The sequence below is a fragment of the Triturus cristatus genome, chromosome 4_1 (genome assembly GCF_964204655.1).
Source record: "Triturus cristatus chromosome 4_1, aTriCri1.1, whole genome shotgun sequence".
NCBI classification, from domain to species: Eukaryota; Metazoa; Chordata; class Amphibia; order Caudata; family Salamandridae; genus Triturus; species Triturus cristatus.
The window spans coordinates 820788754-820807870 of record NC_140585.1 but is presented as its reverse complement, the minus strand read 5'-3'; the positions used below and the strand labels follow the sequence as shown (position 1 = coordinate 820807870).

Here is a 19117-nt window from a genome sequence, read left to right as displayed (position 1 = left end):
CCCATTGCTGAGCAAACTGTTCCGGGACTTGAAGTCAATCCTAACTTCCTTAATTTGGGATAAGTCTAGAGCTCGAGTAGCCCTCATGAAACTCTATGCTCCAATCACAGAGGGGGGACATGGGGCACCTAACTATGATAAATATTATGCAGCTGCACAATTGCAATGGCCGATGAGATGACTAGCGAATCATAATATCTCTGAACTGGGACAATGGACACCACATAACAGACAGACGGCACTGCTGGAGTGGCTAGGTGGATCAAATAAGGCGATCACGAAGCACCCTCACAACATACTAATGTCCACAGCACGCAGTTGCTGGACCCGACATGTACGGATTGCGCACTCACCCCGCCCTACACCTATAGGGGTGCTTCCCAATTCACAAGTAGGTACCCGTCGTCTGGAAATGACGGAATGGCGCACTGCTGGACTCATGACCTTGGGGGACCTATTAGTTGAATCCACACACTGCAAATTTACAACACTCGTAGATGATTACGGAATATCACCTGGATTATTCCCACTATACACGTCACTGACAACAGTTATTCCAGACGTGGGGCACTAGGCAGACTGAGACAAAAACCTGACATACTCCAAACGCTCCTCACACGGCACGGGTAGGAGAGCAATCACTATGCTATATAGGTCGCTCAAACCAGATACCGCACCTCTTAATTGCCCTTTAAGGGACTACTAGGACACCGCACTCGAAAACCACACTAACAGATAAACAATGGGCAGGACAAAGAGCAGGTGGTCAGGGCACAAAAGACCTGCACTAGTCAGTCTAGTTTTCTATAGTCTTAAGAAAGTGTGGTGCAAGGAGCCAGGGACAGGACCTCCTTACGTCCATAATGATTTGCAAGGCCAAAAACATAAAAGACAAAAAGTGGCTCAGCACACACCTATAGTTAATTACAATTTCGGAATCAACAATAGTATCTATCAATAGTAAGCAATAGTCAGTGTTCAAGAAATCACATTTAGTCTCCCAAATGAATCAAATATGACTTTGGTTGTTTAATGGTAAACAATGGGCACAGGGCCTTCCATTTCCAAAAATATCGATTAACCTTCTAATCAAATTCACTCAATTTAACTACCTACATCATACCAACTCAACCCCACACAGACTAGCAAGGATGTACGAGGGCTCCCCTGACATCTGCCCCTGATGTCGAGGTACTGAAGCCACATTCCTACACATGGTGTGGGATTGCTCGAACATAAAAACATTCTGGAATGACGTGGTAGCCACTTCATCAGACAACACAGGGGCTGCACTTTTTGCTGGGAATTACTAAACGCACCACCGGGAGGAAAAAGATCAACAAATTTCTGGATTTGGCGCTTGGCCTGGCCAAACGTAGACTGGAAATGACATGTAAGTCAAGCCTAGCCCCACGCACATTCACATGGCTCGCAGACCTTAGGAAAGCGCTGGATGCCACACATGCACATGCTACAAGTTCTAACCCCCTAAATTTTATTTATTTATTTATTTAAGCGATTTCTAAAGCGCCTGGTGACCCAAGGGCATCCCCGCGCTATGTAGCTTGAATCCTGTTGAGAGGGGAGGAAGCCGAAGGGTATTATTTGGGGAACAGATGGGTCTTTAATTTTTTTCGGAACGCAAGGAAGTTGGATTCCAGTCTGAGGGCGCGAGGGAGTGCGTTCCAGCCCTTAGCCGCCTGAACTGAGAATTGACTACCTCCTGTGCGGACTTTTTTGAATCTGGGGATGCGGACTAGATTCTCATTTTGAGATCGTAGCGATCTGGTTGCTGTATAAGGAGTGATCATTTCACTGAGGATCGCAGGGCCAGATCCGTTGTAGAGCTTGTGTGTGATACACATTGCTTTAAAGTGCACCCTTTGGCGCACAGGCAGCCAATGCAGGGCTTTGAGGGCTGGCTTGGCGGATAATCTGGAGGGGGTGTTGGTAATCATGCGTGCTGCCGCGTTTTGTGTCCGCTGGAGTTTCGTGATGGTAGCCTCGGGGGCACCCAAATAGACCAGATTGCTGTAGTCCAAACGGGACAACACTAGGCCTTGGATAAGGAGCTTTCTGGACATGGGTGGTAGTAAGGGCAGAATTTTACGGGTCGTCCGCATGAAATTGGCAGAAGTACTTAACATATGTAGAATCGAAACTCCACCGAAACGAACACACTCGCACCTTCATGCAGAATTGATCACCATGGTAACGTCCCGCTAAAGATTTCCCTATTAGCTGGTCCCCACCGGGGCTGCAGCGTTTGGTCGCTCTGTCATCCCGGCCGTGCATACTTCCCCCACACTTACCAACAGATGACACAGGTCAAAAGTCTGACAACCCTTCCCTGGCAAAGAGAAGTTCCAGTTCAGTCTCTCTACTCGCATAAATACCAACGTCACCATCAGGTCATCCACCACACAGTACACCAACACGAATCATGTATATACGTGTAACTCACACAAAGGGTGCTTTTAACAAAGTTATAAGGCATACTCTGTTAATAGGCAAAGTTGCTTTCAATTTGTAATGTTTGAGTTGATCGACAGTGGTACAGCAGTTAAATAATACGCTGTCAATAACTACATATATACTACGGACATGCAATTATATAACTCTGTAGTAAATGTTTTACTTAAATTCACGTAAATCCTCAACTGCTCTGCTGTCCACAAACGTTAAAATAAAAACCAATTAACATATTTAGAAAACGCATTCCCAGGGTGGTTGGACAGCACGGTTTTGGAAAATTGGTCACTGGAGCAAGTATGGAATAGGTTAGTAGACGTGCACAAAAGAAGCCCCTTGTACTTCGATAGTTAACATGGAACTGAACATGTGAATGTTTAAGTGAGAGACTGGGTATTTATCAAGAAACCAGGCAAAGTTCCTAAAATGAACCAATTTACTTGGTAGTATTTTTTATTTAAACACCACATAACAGAACAAAACATGAATTCTTGCCAAAGTTGCTACATTTAAATTATGTGCCATAGGCCATAAAGTAGAATAGGCCTTCAGTGCAAATCCTATGAGAAAGGAGTGTAAAACGCTTGCGTTTAGACGCAGATTAAGGAAGTCGCTTTCAAGTGCTCTGGGAAACATGAATAGAGACCTTCAGAGTTGTGTGCAGCACATTCAAGAAACAGAAATTATACAGGAAAAGGTCACTGTAGCAAATTATCAGTGAAGCACCTTAATAAAATTTAATTTAGGTGGCATACATGGTTAAGCCTCGATTGGTTGCACTGCTAGTGATCATCTGTGTACGTACATTATTCATATTTATTTCCAAGTAGGGAACACACATGAAAAGCAACCGCAAATATGCTGCCGGAGGGAATCTATATGTCAAATACTTCTATATAATCATACTGATTCAGCTCGTTTTTATATACCATTCCTCCTTCACTTGCAATATTACTATTTCTGAAGAGCTGCTGTGTCGAAAAGCAAGCATTCAATGCGGTTGGAGAAAGATTAAATCTATCAGGCTTAAAATTGCCAAAAATGGGGACGCCGAGACAGGCAGATTTCTGCTTAGCGGTCTATAGACATGCTGCATTATACAAACATTAACTACATGCAAGTCACATCCTACTTGTCTGTTTGTTGTAACTAGTCTAAAGCAAGTAGTAGCCAATTATATGAAACTCTGCTCCTTTATTTTTCATCTGAAGTTACAGATTTTATTTATAGAAAGAGTTAAACAATTCTATTCTTTCAAGAAGTTCTCTGGTACATTTTCTACCTACATGGCCAGTTTGTGACCATCGATCTACTCTCTTATTAAATAAAACCAGACAATGCAGTACTTTAAAAACAAAAATATAAACATTTGATTTAAGATATTTGAACTTGATCGAAATCTACTAGCATATCAAGATTTCTTCTGAAGATATTAGACAAATGGCTTGACTGTTCATACATTGGCAAGCAGCAAGACTCCCCACCCAAAAAAAACCCTTAGCAAGTACTCAAGATAACAAAATCATGTAAACTTAAGCAAATTTGCAGAAAACGTATTAGAAACTGTCTTTTCATGGTTCCACCGTCAGGCTGAATAGCAAGCAAGACACAAAGGATCAGCTACTTTGAGTCTACAGAAATGCTATACATCACATCAGATGACGTTAGTTCCTGCATTTGGTCATCCTATGAGATATTCTGCCCACTGAATTATCACTTGAAGAATTAAACATCCCTAAAAAAGAACCACAGAAAAGGATTGCATAGCACATATCCAGTACATACTATCGGTACTGCCCTCACCTTCAGTTGAGGTATTTTTGCCAGGATGACTATTACTCATGCTTAGACCAAGTGCCAAAACACAAGCGTATTTAGATTTTCATAGTACTAATAAGGAAACGTTATACTGAGATCTTCATGAAAGGGGAAGGTTACATTAATCCATTACAGATTCTATTGCGGGAGAAGTAGTTCCAAGAAAGTAAGTTTCTACTACAACATTAGCGATTTCTTAGGTCCAGATATACAAATTATGACTTCTAGGTAGTACCAGAAAATAGGTTTTAAAAAATCAGAAGGAGGAGGAGGCAAACCTTACGGAAAGAGGGTCTGCAGCGCACCCTGTCCTGCTTTGAATTATCTGGACTGGATGCTCAGTGAGTAGTGCTAGGTGAAGGTGGGGAAGGACTTCCATGTTGCAGATTTTAGTAAAGAGGATGCAAGCACAAAGGCCACCATCGCAGTCATCCTAGTAGAGTGTGCTCTTGCGTGACAAAAAGATGCAAGCCAAAATCCAGATGGCAATGCCCTGCGTGGTAGGGGTTGCCTCTGCTGCAGTCTATGAAATTAACAGGTCTGATCAGTAGATAGCCTTTGTTTTATCAAAATAAAATTAGACACCTTCATGTCTAGTGTATGACAACTTCTCATCTGCAGTTCTCTGAGTGGGCAAAGGAGGTAGGCAATAGTACCTTCAGATTCAAATAGATTTCCTTAAGAATTTTGTGTTCAAAGTGTAGAATTCTTAGTAATTGGTAACAGTTCATATGAGAACGCCTGAATATCACTGACTTGCCTTGTCAATGTAATTGACAACAATAATGGTCTATGAAAGACACTACACATAAGACAGGTGTACAGACTTAAACAGGGTCAAGATCCCAGTGTGTGGGGCTCCCATGCCGAACACTAGAGACAGTGAGAACGTTTAAAAAAAGAGGCTCGCACGACCTCTTTAACGACTAGCTGGGTTAAATCAAATGTTCATTTAGTTAATCTTATGTGGGGAAATCAGTGCCACAAACTCTATAAAAGATGCACTTGAGTTTCAATTTAGACAAGTGATGCAGGTACGGAAATATTTTATGACACTCAGTGGTGAGGCAGTGCTTTCCTGGTTCAAATTAAGGGGGCAAGTCTGTCAAGTGCTATGCACTGGCAGCTCTCCAGATGTGACCTAAACTCTATGTCTTCAGAGGCCAAGCTGTCAGTTGGTGGGAGGCTGGGTTGTTATGAAGCACTTGTGAGTAGTCCTTGGTCAGGAGACAAAAAGGTACATACTAACGGTATTAAGACCGTGTCAAGATCTTCGGAAGAAATCTGATCAGTACTCTCTGAGCCAAGTTGGTGCAATAAGGATGACAATGCATATCTTTCTCTTCTTATGAGGATGAGAATAGATGCAAAAACATAAGGGCATTTCTAGCACAAGATTACTGAAAATGCCTCCATTGGGTTCTGCCACTTACTGTTGGCCAAGTACTGGCTTTCGGATTTTGTTGTTGCAAGCATCCCACTGCTAACACATGAGGAGCCTTTGGGAGCTATCAGACTCCCACTTAGTATGAGGACCTAACACTGCCAAGAAAGAGTATGTAGACACGGTCTAGACTAAAAAGTGTAATTGAAACGGGGATGTAGATTCATAGCGCATAAATGTTTTTCAAATAAAACATGGAAATAACACTTTCTATACAGATGCACATTTAAGAGTTTTTGACATGAGCTGAAGCCTGGAGGGTATCGCCCGGAGCTCTAGGAACTGTAGCTCCAAGTCATCTGGTGTACAATGTCATTAGGTCAAGAGCCCTAAAATGTAGACAACCCACTATTGCGCAAGTTGCTAATAACAGCTAAAATCTTCAGGTGAAATACCAGCGGAAATGAGAATTACAAGGAGAACTGGAAGTAGAATTAGCGATCATGCACACCAATTGCTCGTTTCTCAGGTGAACCTTGTGTTAATCTGTAATCCCTTTTGGATCCACCCCTTAGTGCCCCACCATTACGGGTACCCTTGTTAACAGAAGCTCCAGGGACGATGGGAGGATTTACTGGGGGAGAAATCTAAATGGATCTCCACTGACAGTCTGCTTGTCACTAATGATGCTGATATCAATGTTGCCTCTCTAGCAAGTCGGCGGCAGTGGAAGCATTATTCATGAGAAGTACTGTTGACAATGAACTTGTCATACAGAGGACATTAGTTGAGGGCTAGGTCATTCACAATAGGATTACATGAAGTGTGAGAACCATTGAGAGCAGGTAAACACCAACTATTTTTTCATTTGACTAACTTTTGAGTTTTGAGATCTGATGAAGCACTCTTAAAAATGTGCCTTTCTGAGGCCGCTTAGTTAACATTTTTATCGACAATTTCCGGCTTCGCAGAAGAGCCTAAATAAAAATAGCCTCTAAAGGATCCAATGCTTGATAACTTGCTCTTACCATTGCTCACTGCTTACACATTTATCCCCTTTACTTTCCAAATGTAGATTTTCTTTTTTTTTGAAGTTTCGATGGTGGGGACATGGGAGGGTGTGTTGCTTACTGACTTGTCACCTGAAGCGTGAGAACCATTGAGAGCACGCAAACACCAACCTTTTTTTCCCTTTGATGACTTTTTGGTTTTGACATTTGATAGAAAACTATGAAAAATATGTGCATTTCCGTTGCTGCTTATTCAACATTTTTACTGGCAATTCCCTGCTTCGCAACAGGATGTAAATTAAGGGAGTCTCTAAAAGAACCAGTGCTTGAGAACTTGCTTTTACCAGCTTATCACTTGGAAACCTCATAATAAACAAAAACAATGCTTTTTGCATAATTGTCACAGTTCTCTTCATTAAAATAGTTTTGTGGCACTGCAAAAGAGAGAAAATGATTTCCTGATGCAAAAATAAAACATGATGCCACTATGAAGAAATGTGTGAAAGGAAATGATGGCTCTAGCAGAGAGGAAAAACCGCACAAAATACAGTACCCAGATGTAGCATTAAATTTGTACATTGTTCTTGCTGGTGTTAAATGAGACAATGTACTCTAGAATTAATTAAAATCTAGGGCTACAGGTTGCACACAAGTTGGGTCAGAATCAGCACAAGTATCTGATATTTGTAGTTGATTCTACTAAGAAGAGGAGAGGAGAGGAGACGACACAGACGCCCTAGCCCGAGATTTTCACTCAATCACCTGTTGTGGTCCTAGAACTGTTTTGATTTGGGCTTGGGCATCTCACTCCATAGTGAGTAAACTGCTATTATTTAGTTAGTCTGCTGAAAATCTGATAAATTTGGAATGGACAATGGTATCCTCACCCAGGAAACCATAGGGATGGATTTGTAGCAAAAGTAGTACCAACTGGTGCTGGAGGCACAGGCACCCCCGCCCCCCAACCCTCAATTCACAAATTCTGAAGAAGGGTACCTAGACATTTACTCCAAGTCTATCTCCAGGCAAGCAGAGGGGGTATATATTGGGAGGGAAACCTTCGATCTTCATTTCACACAGCTACGCAGGTATCGGTTGGCAGTGTCTTTTTTTTTCATTGACACAGGTGGTGTTAAAAGTGTGGGTTTGGTCTAGTTCGTATAAGTCATACGCAGATACATCCGGCACTATGAAAATAATGTAAATTGAAGTCACCAAATTGCAACTATCAAAGTACATATAAAACACCTTACATAAATAAACCACCAACCAATCTAAGCAAGGAAGGAAGGCCCAGACTGCCATTTCCAAGACCCCAGCAGACTGACTTTTAACACATTGATTTTCACTCTAAATTTGTCCTGGAGTTGAAACACAAACAGACACTTATTTAAACGTAACAGTTCTACTCTACCTGACCGGACCCTCTTCAATCGTGTCCAGAAAAAGACATAACAGTGCCATAAAACGTCACCTACTTAGAAGAATGCACAGGATGAACTGTCAGCATATTGCTGTACAGTCAGTACATCACTGTACTGTCGTTGTAAACATGGTCAACAGTTGAGATGTTGTGGGTCAAAAAAAACTAGGCACTTTCCAAAGTATGCAAGGAAATAGAGCGCTGTGCATTTTTCTTTTTTGAATAAATACATGTCATTTATTTTTTTTAATAAATAAATTATCAACAGAAAATAGTAGCGATACAACAGTGCAGATACTTAATGCAGTCAAATAAACCTTTACACTTAATGGTGCCATAATTGCTCCTAAACTTTTTGTCCCTCATTGTCCACCCAAAAGAAGACTAATCCCAATGAGTGATATGCGGGTGAAAATAGGAGACTCTTGGTTCTGGCACCAGCCCACAATCACACTGCATTTTGAACTGACATAAATGTTATGTCAGGACTTGACATTCACCCTACAGCTTTGACGACACCTTAGCATTTTTCTTCAGAGTGCCTACATTTTGTGTCATGCTGGTACACCTTCTAGATGTGTAGCTTTTTAATTGGACATATGTGCTCTCTGTCATGATACACAGTTAATATAAGGTCTTGTCACTAACTGAAGTAAGTCAATACAATCATTTGTATGGGCTGTCTGCAGACTGGGCAGGGCTTATTCCGTCTTTTGAGCTTCTTAGCACATGTAAAGCAAGCCATTAGATGTCCTGTCCTTCCATGAACAATGCAGCCATTTTTAGGCCTAGTCTGGCAAATGACACAAGGTTCCAGGCTGGTAAGAGGAAGAGTAGATTCCATTACATCTTCTTTGACTTGTGTTTCTTCTCTCTTCATTTCTGTGGGATCCTCCTGACTGTTGCTCATGATACTGCCAGATGTGGATGGCTGAGAGTAATCCTCCGTTTCTTGGGACTGGGATGTTTCTGCACCAATATCATCTTCACTAGAATCTTTTGATTCAACCAACTTGACTTTCTTACAGTCAGGAACATCAAAGCCCAATTCTTCATCTAGTTCTGCCAAACGTTTTGAGTTTTGTGTCTTTGCTTTGGAGTTCTTCTCATCGGGAAGCCAATCCTTGCGAAGTTCCCAACACCGATGACAATGTCGAGGAAGTGGAGGGTTCATTTCCTCACACTTTGTGCATTTCCAATAATCCTGAAGTACAATTAGAGAGAAAGTTAATTACAATGCAGATTTATCAGAATATTGTTTCAGAGCTCTTCTTTATAGGTGTTCTGTTAAGATCGTGAATCAATCTGGATTTGAGATCAGTCATATTACGAGCTAAGCATGTAAATCTCCATTCTGCTCACAAAACGTGCATAAAAAGCTCCAAGGAGCCAAACAGCTGCCCCTCCACAATAATGCAATTTTCTGAACAATCGCAGCCATTCTGTGAATCACAGTGGGAAAGGAATCCCTTACTAGAAAAAGATTAATAAAAATACAAAATAAAGTTCTGCTACTCCTGTAACAATTGTTTGCCATAATGAGTACATTGACAATAAGGCGATCATTCTCTTAATAATATTAATGGGTCGGGGTCCTTCCGATCAGCTACGGTTAGCCTAAAAACTCTGAATAACAATGATTATCTCACTATGCAGAACCCAATTGTTCTTGGCAAATGAACCAGCGCAAAGTCACTGGGCCTGAAGGCAAAAAAGAGTCAGGAACAATCTCACAGGTTCCAGGCACACAGCATCTGAATACCTTCAAATCGCCTGTTTTAGAGGTAGTTAGGTTTGGCAATGGTCTGGGATCCTTGGTCTAAACACCAGTGGACATTTAGCCAACCGCTAATGTCTGAGCCATCAATTCTAACAGAAGTGAAGCTGTGGCCTACTGTCTGCGTTTGAAGACAGGGGAGAGGGACTGCAGAGTGGTGCATAACAAAAAGATCAGATTCTGCAGCAAAGGGCAAGCATTCCATCCCAGGCTCTGCATATTAACAGATTGGAGTCCACAGTGCTCCTTAATCTTGCAAGAGATCTGAAAGTCCAAAAGTAGTGAATTAATTAGGGGACCATTTTTTGTAAGTAAATGAAGGCGTTTTGTTGTTCTTCTTTAGCAAGAATGGAGTGAAGATCTGGAAGCCTCGCCTCTGGTTTGCTCTCCACTGTCTTTATAGAATGACTCACAATTCCTCTGCACAAGAGCATCCCTAATTACACTAATGAGAATATGTTAACTTAAGACAAAGCTACCTCGTGGTGAAAAAAGCAAAGCTAGCCGAGGCAGAACTTTCGCTGTTAAACAGAAAAAAGGCTGATTTACTTGCTTCTCACTCGCCATGAGGAGCAAGACCACCTGCTTAATAGAATAGAACATAGGAGGTAGGTAGGTAAAGTAGAATTGCTTCAAAGAAAATTGTATTATCTTGCCGTGCAGCCAGACAGAAAGCCTTCACTCCAAAGATTGAGTAGCTGCCAAAAATGTAAATATGCCACTACAATGACCAACATCCCTAGAAACCACTGACTATTCTACTCCCCTCAACAGGGACACAAGGAACCTAAAAAATCATGCCAAGTAAGTGTTGCAAGAATTTCAGTTGCAAAACCTGACTTAGGCAAGCAGTCTTTAAATGAATAAGAAATGATTACTGTAAACTTGGTTCTGCATTGAAATAAAGTTCATTAGAGTAATAAATGTTAGAATAAATCATGCTGCATGAAGGGACCCCGGAAAATTTCAAATCAAAATAACACACATTTCTTTATTTCCATGAATAGGTAGAAACGGTGAAAAATTCAACGTGTCCAAATGTTAAACACCCTCCAAATGTTAATCAAAGGAAAGATAATACTAAATATCACATTTCCACAAACATATTGCATCACCTGTAATACAAACTGCAGTGTACATGTCAAAGTAATGAGGAAAAGTGCAGCCTGATAGGTTTACATTAGTGGAGTTAAAAATTTTTTAAAAAACACCCCAACCTGGTAAGGCTCCAAGAGCTTTCACTACGCATAAAGGCAGATGCCTCAAAAAGTAATTTCTTTCTAGAGCAAATAGAGTGGCAAATAAAAATATTTCAGAGGTTTGTATTTGAGATGCACTAGAAAAGAAGCCAGGGGGGAGAGAATATCGTTTATGATTTCATTGAAGATTCCTACGATGCAGGAACAGGACTACAAGCACGTTAAGGATTTTATTTGCATCATAGGATCTCCTTTAAAATGGTTTAACCAGTGGTTCCTCACAGCAGCTTGACGGACATGAACCAGCTGTTGTACTGGAATTAAGACCATAATGTTTGGTGAAAGTATAGATTGATTTCCAAGTGACTGCACTAAATATATCTGAAATAGGAAAGTTTCTCAGCCAGGCTGCAGGCAAGAGTTTATTTGCAACAGGGGAAATTAAGTCATTTATATTCCACTGGGGAATATAAATCAAATCAGGAATATTTGTTTAGCGCAAACATATCACCCGAAAGTCTCATGGCGCTTTGTAGAGGTTCAAAAGTATGGTTTAGGTAGTAGCTGGTTAGGAGTCAAATAACCAGGTTAGAAGACATAATCCAATGAGAAACAGACTACTTTGAAGTGACCAGAACTCGGGGAATGTGACCATAGTTAAATAAAAGTCTTAGTTAGACATGTATATGGGCTTGGTTTTCACTGGAAACTCCTATCACCTAGGGAGGGTAAAGAACGCTCAGCCAAAGAGGACTGGTTGTCAAAACAAAACTGAAACACTGGTATCCCGATTATTATGGACCTCTGATACTACCTTCAGGAGAAAAGAATGAATTCTCATCACAACCCAATTTGCGTGAATAATGCAAAAGGCTCAATAACTGTGTGGGCTTGAATTTTACTAACCCTACGAGCAGCGGTTATTTCTATTAGAAAGGGAGTCTTAAAGGGTAGAATAGACTTTTTTAGGCCTTCGAATAAAGTATCTGATACTGGGAATTTTGACACATGATTTGGCCTTTTCCCGTGAACTGTAATAACAGAGATGCACTCTTATGGAAAGGAGTCACACAACTGACAGAGAAAGAAGTTAATGGCAAGAACAATAGCACCCTCCTGGCTGGTGATCAGATGGTAGGCTTTCTGTTGTCACCATAAACAAAATCCTGTACCATTTGAAGGAACAGCAAGCCATAGTCAACATAGGTTTGGCTTACTTCAGATCAATAGTGCAGGACTGAGTAAGATTCAGATGTATGTAATGTCTGATCTCAGAAGTGGCATAACTGGCGCTATGATTTGGTTAATGGCTTTGGTTTGCATAGCAGTCTCTTGTGTGGCTTGACAGACTTCTGCAAAAGATCTGGATATTACAACTGCCTCTGCCAATCTCGAGCAATTATAATCATTGTTGCTTGGCAATTCCAGAGTTCATCAAAAGGACATTGCCATATGAACGTTGGTTCTTTAACACAGGACACGTCTTGTTATTTTTTGTTTTGAGATGTTAAGATGAGATCCACCATTAAATAGCACTAGTCTGCAAAGGTTCAATGAAAAATGCCATGTCCCAATCATGATCTTCTTAAAATCAGAGTAGGAAATACACTTGTTGATTTAGGATTCCTCAACAGGATACTGCCTTCAGGGAAAGACTACTGGGACAAGACCCACAACGGTATGCTTTGCTACTCCAGTCTGGATTTCGTGCAGCTTTGCTTGGCAGAGCATGGTTGTTATGGTGTCCATTTGAATAAGAATTCAGGCTTGTTGTCAGACGATTGGAATGCCTTATGGATTAGATGGACTGTCATGAGCCCCTGTTAACTGATTTGAGGGGAGCTCTTCCTCCCCAACCACAGCCCTGCATTAACTGAGCTTTCAAATGAGCTTCCCATCCTGAAAGACAAACATCTGTCACAATAGTTTGGTCTGATGTTCCCACTGAAAAGGGACTAGTTGAAGTAGATTTGCTCACCATGATAGATATTGCCTTGTATCCATTGGCATGCACAGTTTTTCATCCCAATAGCTATCTTTGAGAACACGGACCTAGCGCTACAAGAAAGGTTACATATATAGTCTAACAATAGGAATAAAGAAAATGCAGAATGCTATCGATCCTAAAATGGAGTACGTTTGTCTGGCTTTGGGGTTGAGAGCCTTCAGAATAAGATGAAAGGTTTTCCACTTCGATGAAAGGTTTCCCACTTCGATAACAGGCTTTCCTGCAGAGGGAAGGATTTTCCTTGCATTGTGTCTAGTGCTGTTTCCAGATAAGATAGTACCTGAACAGGGGATGTTATGGGCTTGTCTGAGAGTCATCCTGTGAGATTTTTAAAGTTAGATGCCCATCTCACCAAAACATCTTGAAAAGTTGTAATAGCATTGACTGGAGATACCGATGTCAAACCTGGCAGCGAAGGGGTGGGAAGATGCGGGTGGTCAGGGGGTGTCTATGAAGAACCTGCGACCAAGGAGCAAGAAGATAAGGAGGAGGATGATGGTGACCTGCTTCTTCTATGGCTCCTGGGTGTGTTTGGAGACTCTGAACTACTGATTGGAGATTGAGATGTCTTGTGATGGGAAATACCACCAGGATACCTTCTAGGAGTCAAAGGTAACTTCCTAAATGTTGACGTCTGCTTTGAAATTATACTTGGTGGAGGCAGACGATTTATGGGCTGGTGAGGAGCTTGTATAGGTCTTCTGCCAGAATGACACATCTTGGGGTTCCCAACAACTGTAGTGTTGACTTGGCAGTCAACGGCAACCTCCGACTCCTATTTGGTGAAAACTATGCTTCCAGTGTAAAGGTCAAAGGATTTGGGGTGGATTTGAGAGACGTTAGCTTGTGTTTCAATGGCACTGACGAATGATGGATCGACATTAAGCAGAGAATCCGCTTGAGGAAGATGCTGGTGTGCACCTCGATTTCTTTGACTGTGAAGACGTACTTCTTCAGCAACAGTGGCATTGTTTACACATCAATGGCAAGCTGGTTCTTGACGAAGAGCAGTTTGGGGCAGACATCTTCAATAGCAAGTGGGAACTACGTTGACTGGTCTCTTGCTAGATGTTAACAACATTGAGTGAAAGGCAAACAGCTTGTATTTTTACAGGAATTTATCATAACCAGGTGTGAACACACCCAAAGTGTTCCTGGCTCCCACTCACAAAAGCTGGAAAAAAGGAGTGGCAATGAGGTAACTTCCAGTGCAAGGCATCATGGATAGTGGAAGCCCCTGAAGCCTTAACAAGTTCCTGGAGCCTTAATGGGCATGGTGGGTAAGCCTATCAGGATGCAGTTTTGCTTGTTAGTTAGCTGTGTATCCTGCAATTTGTATTATAGGTGCTGCAATGCAGTTTTGAAAATGGGAATTGTAGTATTAAAGTATAAAATTTGGAGGGTGCTAAACAACATTTAGACGTGATGGATTCTTCACTCTGGCTACTAATATATGAAATTAAATGTTCTATATAGCTATATCAGATAGAAATAAACACACATACATATATACATAGAAATCGATTTATTAAAAGAAAAAACTATTCTAAGATGAGCTTTGGTTCTCGCTTAAAAGCGACAAATCACTGAAATTCGCCAGTTATGGTTACCAACACACCACAAGCAATAACTAGCACCATGCCCAAAATGCCGATTTGTACATGGCATTGGAAGATAGGTAATCAAGCACAACTTAAACATGGGGTTGTGCTAATAAGAGTGTGTTGGGAAAGGTGATCACCATAACTGGTAAATTTCAGAGGTTTGTTGTGTTGGAGCTATAACTGATGAGCTGGGCCCTGCCCTCAACCACCATATTCTGCCAACCCTGGGGTTGCCCACCAGACTTGGCCGCCATCCAGGCCATGTGCTCAACCTGGCATGGGCTGGTATCCCCTGCTGTGCACACCCTTCAGTCATGATCAGCAAGGCTTGGCCGCAGGGCATGGTTGGTCCCCCTGACCAACCCACCATAGACAGCCAACACACGTTCATCTATGAAGATTCTACGACGCAGAAAAGTTTATTGGCATAGTTAATTATTATGGGTATGTGTGCCTAGAAGACAAGCAACCAATAACTCTAAAACATAAAATACTGTAATAACCTAACATTTTCATTTTACATCCTGAGCAGTCAGTCTTTATGGGTAACGCAGTCTTTTAAAGTACACTTGTCTAATTGCAGAAAGAATAGAGAACAGGGCAAATGTTTTAATTTTATCCTGTTTATTTAACAACATTGCTGCGTCTGAATCAGAATTTTACATACAAGTACCTCACCAAAAGGTACATCATTTTAAAACAGACTGAGAACAGAGAATATCACTTGAGTTGAGCAAGAAAAATATCAAGCATTTCTCTTTTATTAAAAAAAAAAAAAAGAAAACCTTGCCCACATTACAAAGAAATGTACTTACTGCCTCAGAAATTTCTGGGTCTGCATCAAATGAGTCTGTATCGGTGTCTTCAGCTTTGAATATGGTTACTTGATATACCTTTGGAAAAAGCAAATCTAAAAATGTAAATGAATTTTCACAATGAAGCATATTAAAGCAAACAGTGGCTTAGCTAGTTTTGGAAGTTCATTTAGTCCATCACTAAATTGCACTTTGCCCATAAACCAGCAAGTAAGGAAGAGTTACTTACCAGTTACACAGGTTTTTCCCCATTCAATTAATACAGACTTTCACCATCTACCTGTGTGCTTCTAGAATACTTAACAAATATGTGTGGGTCTGTTGCGTGTGCAATAAAGACAACAGGTTTTCAGTAATGTAATATAAAAGGAATATGCTACTTACCAGTATGCATCTGTTCTTGGCATGTAAAGCTGCAGATCTACACACTTGTGCATAGATCGCCATCTGGTGTTGGGCCCGGATGTTTGCAGTTGTTTTTCCTGGAAAGTCTTTGAAAGTCACGAGGTCGGTGACTCCTCCTTTGGATCGTATTGCGCATGGGCTTCGGCTCCATCCTCAGATTGTTTTTCGCCAGCAGGGAAAGATGGAGCATAGTAATAACAGTGAAGAGGCCCATGTGTGTAGTATCTAAATAAGATACACTGGAACAGATAAAGGTAGCCGAGGAGGCGGCTGGGCGTGTGTAGATCTGCAGCTCTACATGCCAAGAACAGATGCATACTGGTAAGTAGCATATTCCGTTCGAGGCATATGAGCTGCAGATTACAGACTTGTGCATAGATTATATAGCAGTACCCATCCTTCGCGGCGGCCACCCGTATCTGTTGCAGTGGTTTGAAATAATGTTTTGAGTACAGCCTGGCCCACACTAGCCTGTTGCTTAGTTTGCACATCTACACAATAGTGTTTAGTGAAAGTGTGCGGTGTTGACCATGTAGCTGCTTTGCAGATATCATCTAATGGGATGTTTCCTAGAAAAGCCATTGAAGCCCCTATTTTACGTGTAGAATGGGCTTTAGGGGGAACGGATAGCGTTCGTTTTGCTTTGTGGTAGCAAATCTGAATGCATTTGACAATCCACCTAGCTATCCCCGACTTGGAGATGGGGTTGCCCTTGTGTGGTGGAGAGAAAGAGACAAACAGTTGTTTGGTCTTACGGAAAGGTTGTGTTCTCTCAATGTAGTAGAGTAAGGCTTGTTTGACATCTAGTGTGTGGAGAGCTCTTTCTGCAACGGTCTATGCTTGCGAGAAGAATACTGGTAGTTCTACAGATTGGGTTAGGTGAAAGGGAGAAATGACTTTAGGGAGGAATTTGGGGTTGGTACGGAGAACAACTTTGTTATGGTGCATTTGTAGAAAAAGGTTCTTGAATGGTAAGTGCTTGTATCTCACCGACCCTTCTGAGGGAAGTGATGGCTACAAGAAAAGAGGTTTTCCACGTTAAAAATTGGAGTTCACATTTGTGTAGTGGTTCGCAGGGAGGCCCCATTAGTCTGGTGAGAACGATATTTAGGTTCCACACAGGTGAGGGTGGCACTCTGGGGGGAATTATTCTTTTAAGGCCTTCCATGAAAGAGTGATAGATGTTGCCTGTTTTGTAAGTAAGCTGCTATGGCTGCGAGGTGCAGGCGAATGGACGTATAGGCTAGATTGCACCTTTGTAGGTGGCGTAAGTAGCCTATGATGTGTTGAATGGAGACATCTAGGGGGATTGATGGTGTTGTTGTGACAATAGACAACAAAACGTTTCCACTTGGCGGCGTAGCACGCCCTAGTGGTGCGTCGCCTAGCTTCTTTGATGACGGTCATACAGTCAGGGGGAAGATTTAGATAACCGAATTCTAGGATTTCAGGAGCCAGATCGCAAGGTTGAGCTGAGCTGGGTTCGGGTGTCTGATCTCTCCATGGTTCTGGGTTAAGAGGTGTGGAAAGAGGCGTAATTTTTGGTGCGGTACTACAGATTGTTCCAGCAGTGTGGTGTACCACGGTTGTCTGGCCCAAGTTGGAGTTACTAGGATTAGTGTGAGGGAGTGTTGCTGTAGTTTGTGCACCACTAGTGGAATGAGTGGGAGAGGCGGAAAAGCGTACGCAAATCTGCCTGACCAGTTCATCCATATCGCATTTCCTTTGGACAATAGGTGTGGATATCTGGCGGCGAAGGTTGGGCATTTGGTGTTTTCATGGGTGGCGAAGAGGTCTATCTGTGGATGCCCCCACATTTGAAAGTACGGGTGTAGAACTTGTGGGCGGAGTTCCCACTCGTGGATTTGTTGTGTTTGTCTGCTGAGCAGATCTGCCATAGTGTTTTGGACTCCTGGAACATGCTGAGCTAGGAGAAAGATTTTCTGGGGTATGGTCCATCTCCATATGCTCTGTGCTAGCTGAGTGCTGTAAAGAGTGTGTGCCACCTTGTTTTTGAATATAGTACATGGCTGTCATGTTGTCTGTGCGGATTAGGACTGCCTTGCCTGAAATCTGTGTTTGAAAAAGAAGATTGCTAGTAACTCCAGATGGTTTATATGGAGTAACTTCTGTTGAGGTGTCCATGTGCCCTGCATGGTGAGATGTAATAGATGAGCTCCCCAGCCGGAGAGCGATGCGTCTGTTAGTACTATCTGGGGAACTGGGTGCAGGAACGGTCGACCTTTGGAAAGGTTTGTGGAGGTCCACCACTGCAGAGAGCGATGGGTACGACCGTCTACCAACACCAGATCTGTTAACTGACCTTGGGCCTGGTTCCATCGGCGCGCTAAGCACTCTTGGAGAGGACGCATCTGGAGTCTTGCGTGAGGTACTATGAAGATGCAAGAGGCCATCATCCCTATTAGTTGCATAAACTCTCGAGCTGGAAGCGAGTGTTATGCCATGAATTTTGCGCGTAGAGCCTGAATGCTTGTAATCCTGGCAGGATTGGGGTAGGCTAGCGCTTTTGAGGTGTCTATGGTGGCACCGAGGTATTGTTTTATGTGGGATGGTTGTAGATGGGACTTTGCGTGGTTTACGGTGAACCCCAGTTGGTGAAGTAGCTGGATAGTGGCATGCGTGTGTTGTACACACTGGCTGTATGAACTGGCTTTTATTAGCCAGTCGTCTAGATATGGGAGGACATGGATGTGTTGTCTCCTGAGGTGTGCTGCCACTACTGCTAGGCACTTGGTGAATACTCGTGGTGCTGTTGTGACTCCGAAGAGGAGTACTTTGAATTGGTAGTGTTGGCCGTCCACTACAAATCTGAGGAACTTCCGGTGAGCGTTGTGCACTGGAATGTGGAAATAAGCGTCTTTTAGGTCTAAAGTGGTCAGGAAGTCGTTTTGGGAAAGCAGTGAAAGTACCTGCTGAAGCGTTACCATGTGAAAATGGTCTGAGTGTATGTATCTGTTCAGGGGCCGGAGGTCTAGGATGGGCCGCAGAGTCTCGTCCCTTTTTGGTATGAGAAAATATAGGGTATAGACCCCCATATTTAGTTGGTTGGTAGGAACGTGTTCTATCGCCCTTTTCTGTGGGAGGGAGATTACCTCATGCTTTAGTAGTGTTAGATGTTCTTGTGACATTGGGCGTTGTCTGGGTGGAATGTTTGGGTGGTAGTTATTAGTTCTAGGCAGTA

General features: G+C 42.2%; 1 protein-coding gene across 3 annotated transcripts in view; it reads right to left on the bottom strand.

Annotated features, from left to right (window-relative positions):
* Positions 1–3646: 3646 nt before the first annotated feature.
* Positions 3647–19117, bottom strand: part of MDM2 (MDM2 proto-oncogene) — a 108638-nt gene continuing 93167 nt past the window's right edge. For 2 of the 3 annotated variants that reach the window (XM_085653475.1, XM_085653478.1), the window contains exons 10-11: positions 15511–15588; positions 8316–9311 (exon numbers count right to left, since the gene is read on the bottom strand). In XM_085653475.1, coding sequence (XP_085509601.1) covers positions 8751–9311; positions 15511–15588 — 639 coding nt within the window. In that variant the 3' untranslated portion in view covers positions 8316–8750. Of the gene's footprint in view, positions 9312–15510; positions 15589–19117 lie in introns of all 3 variants that reach the window. The other variant, XM_085653476.1, reaches the window with a different exon arrangement.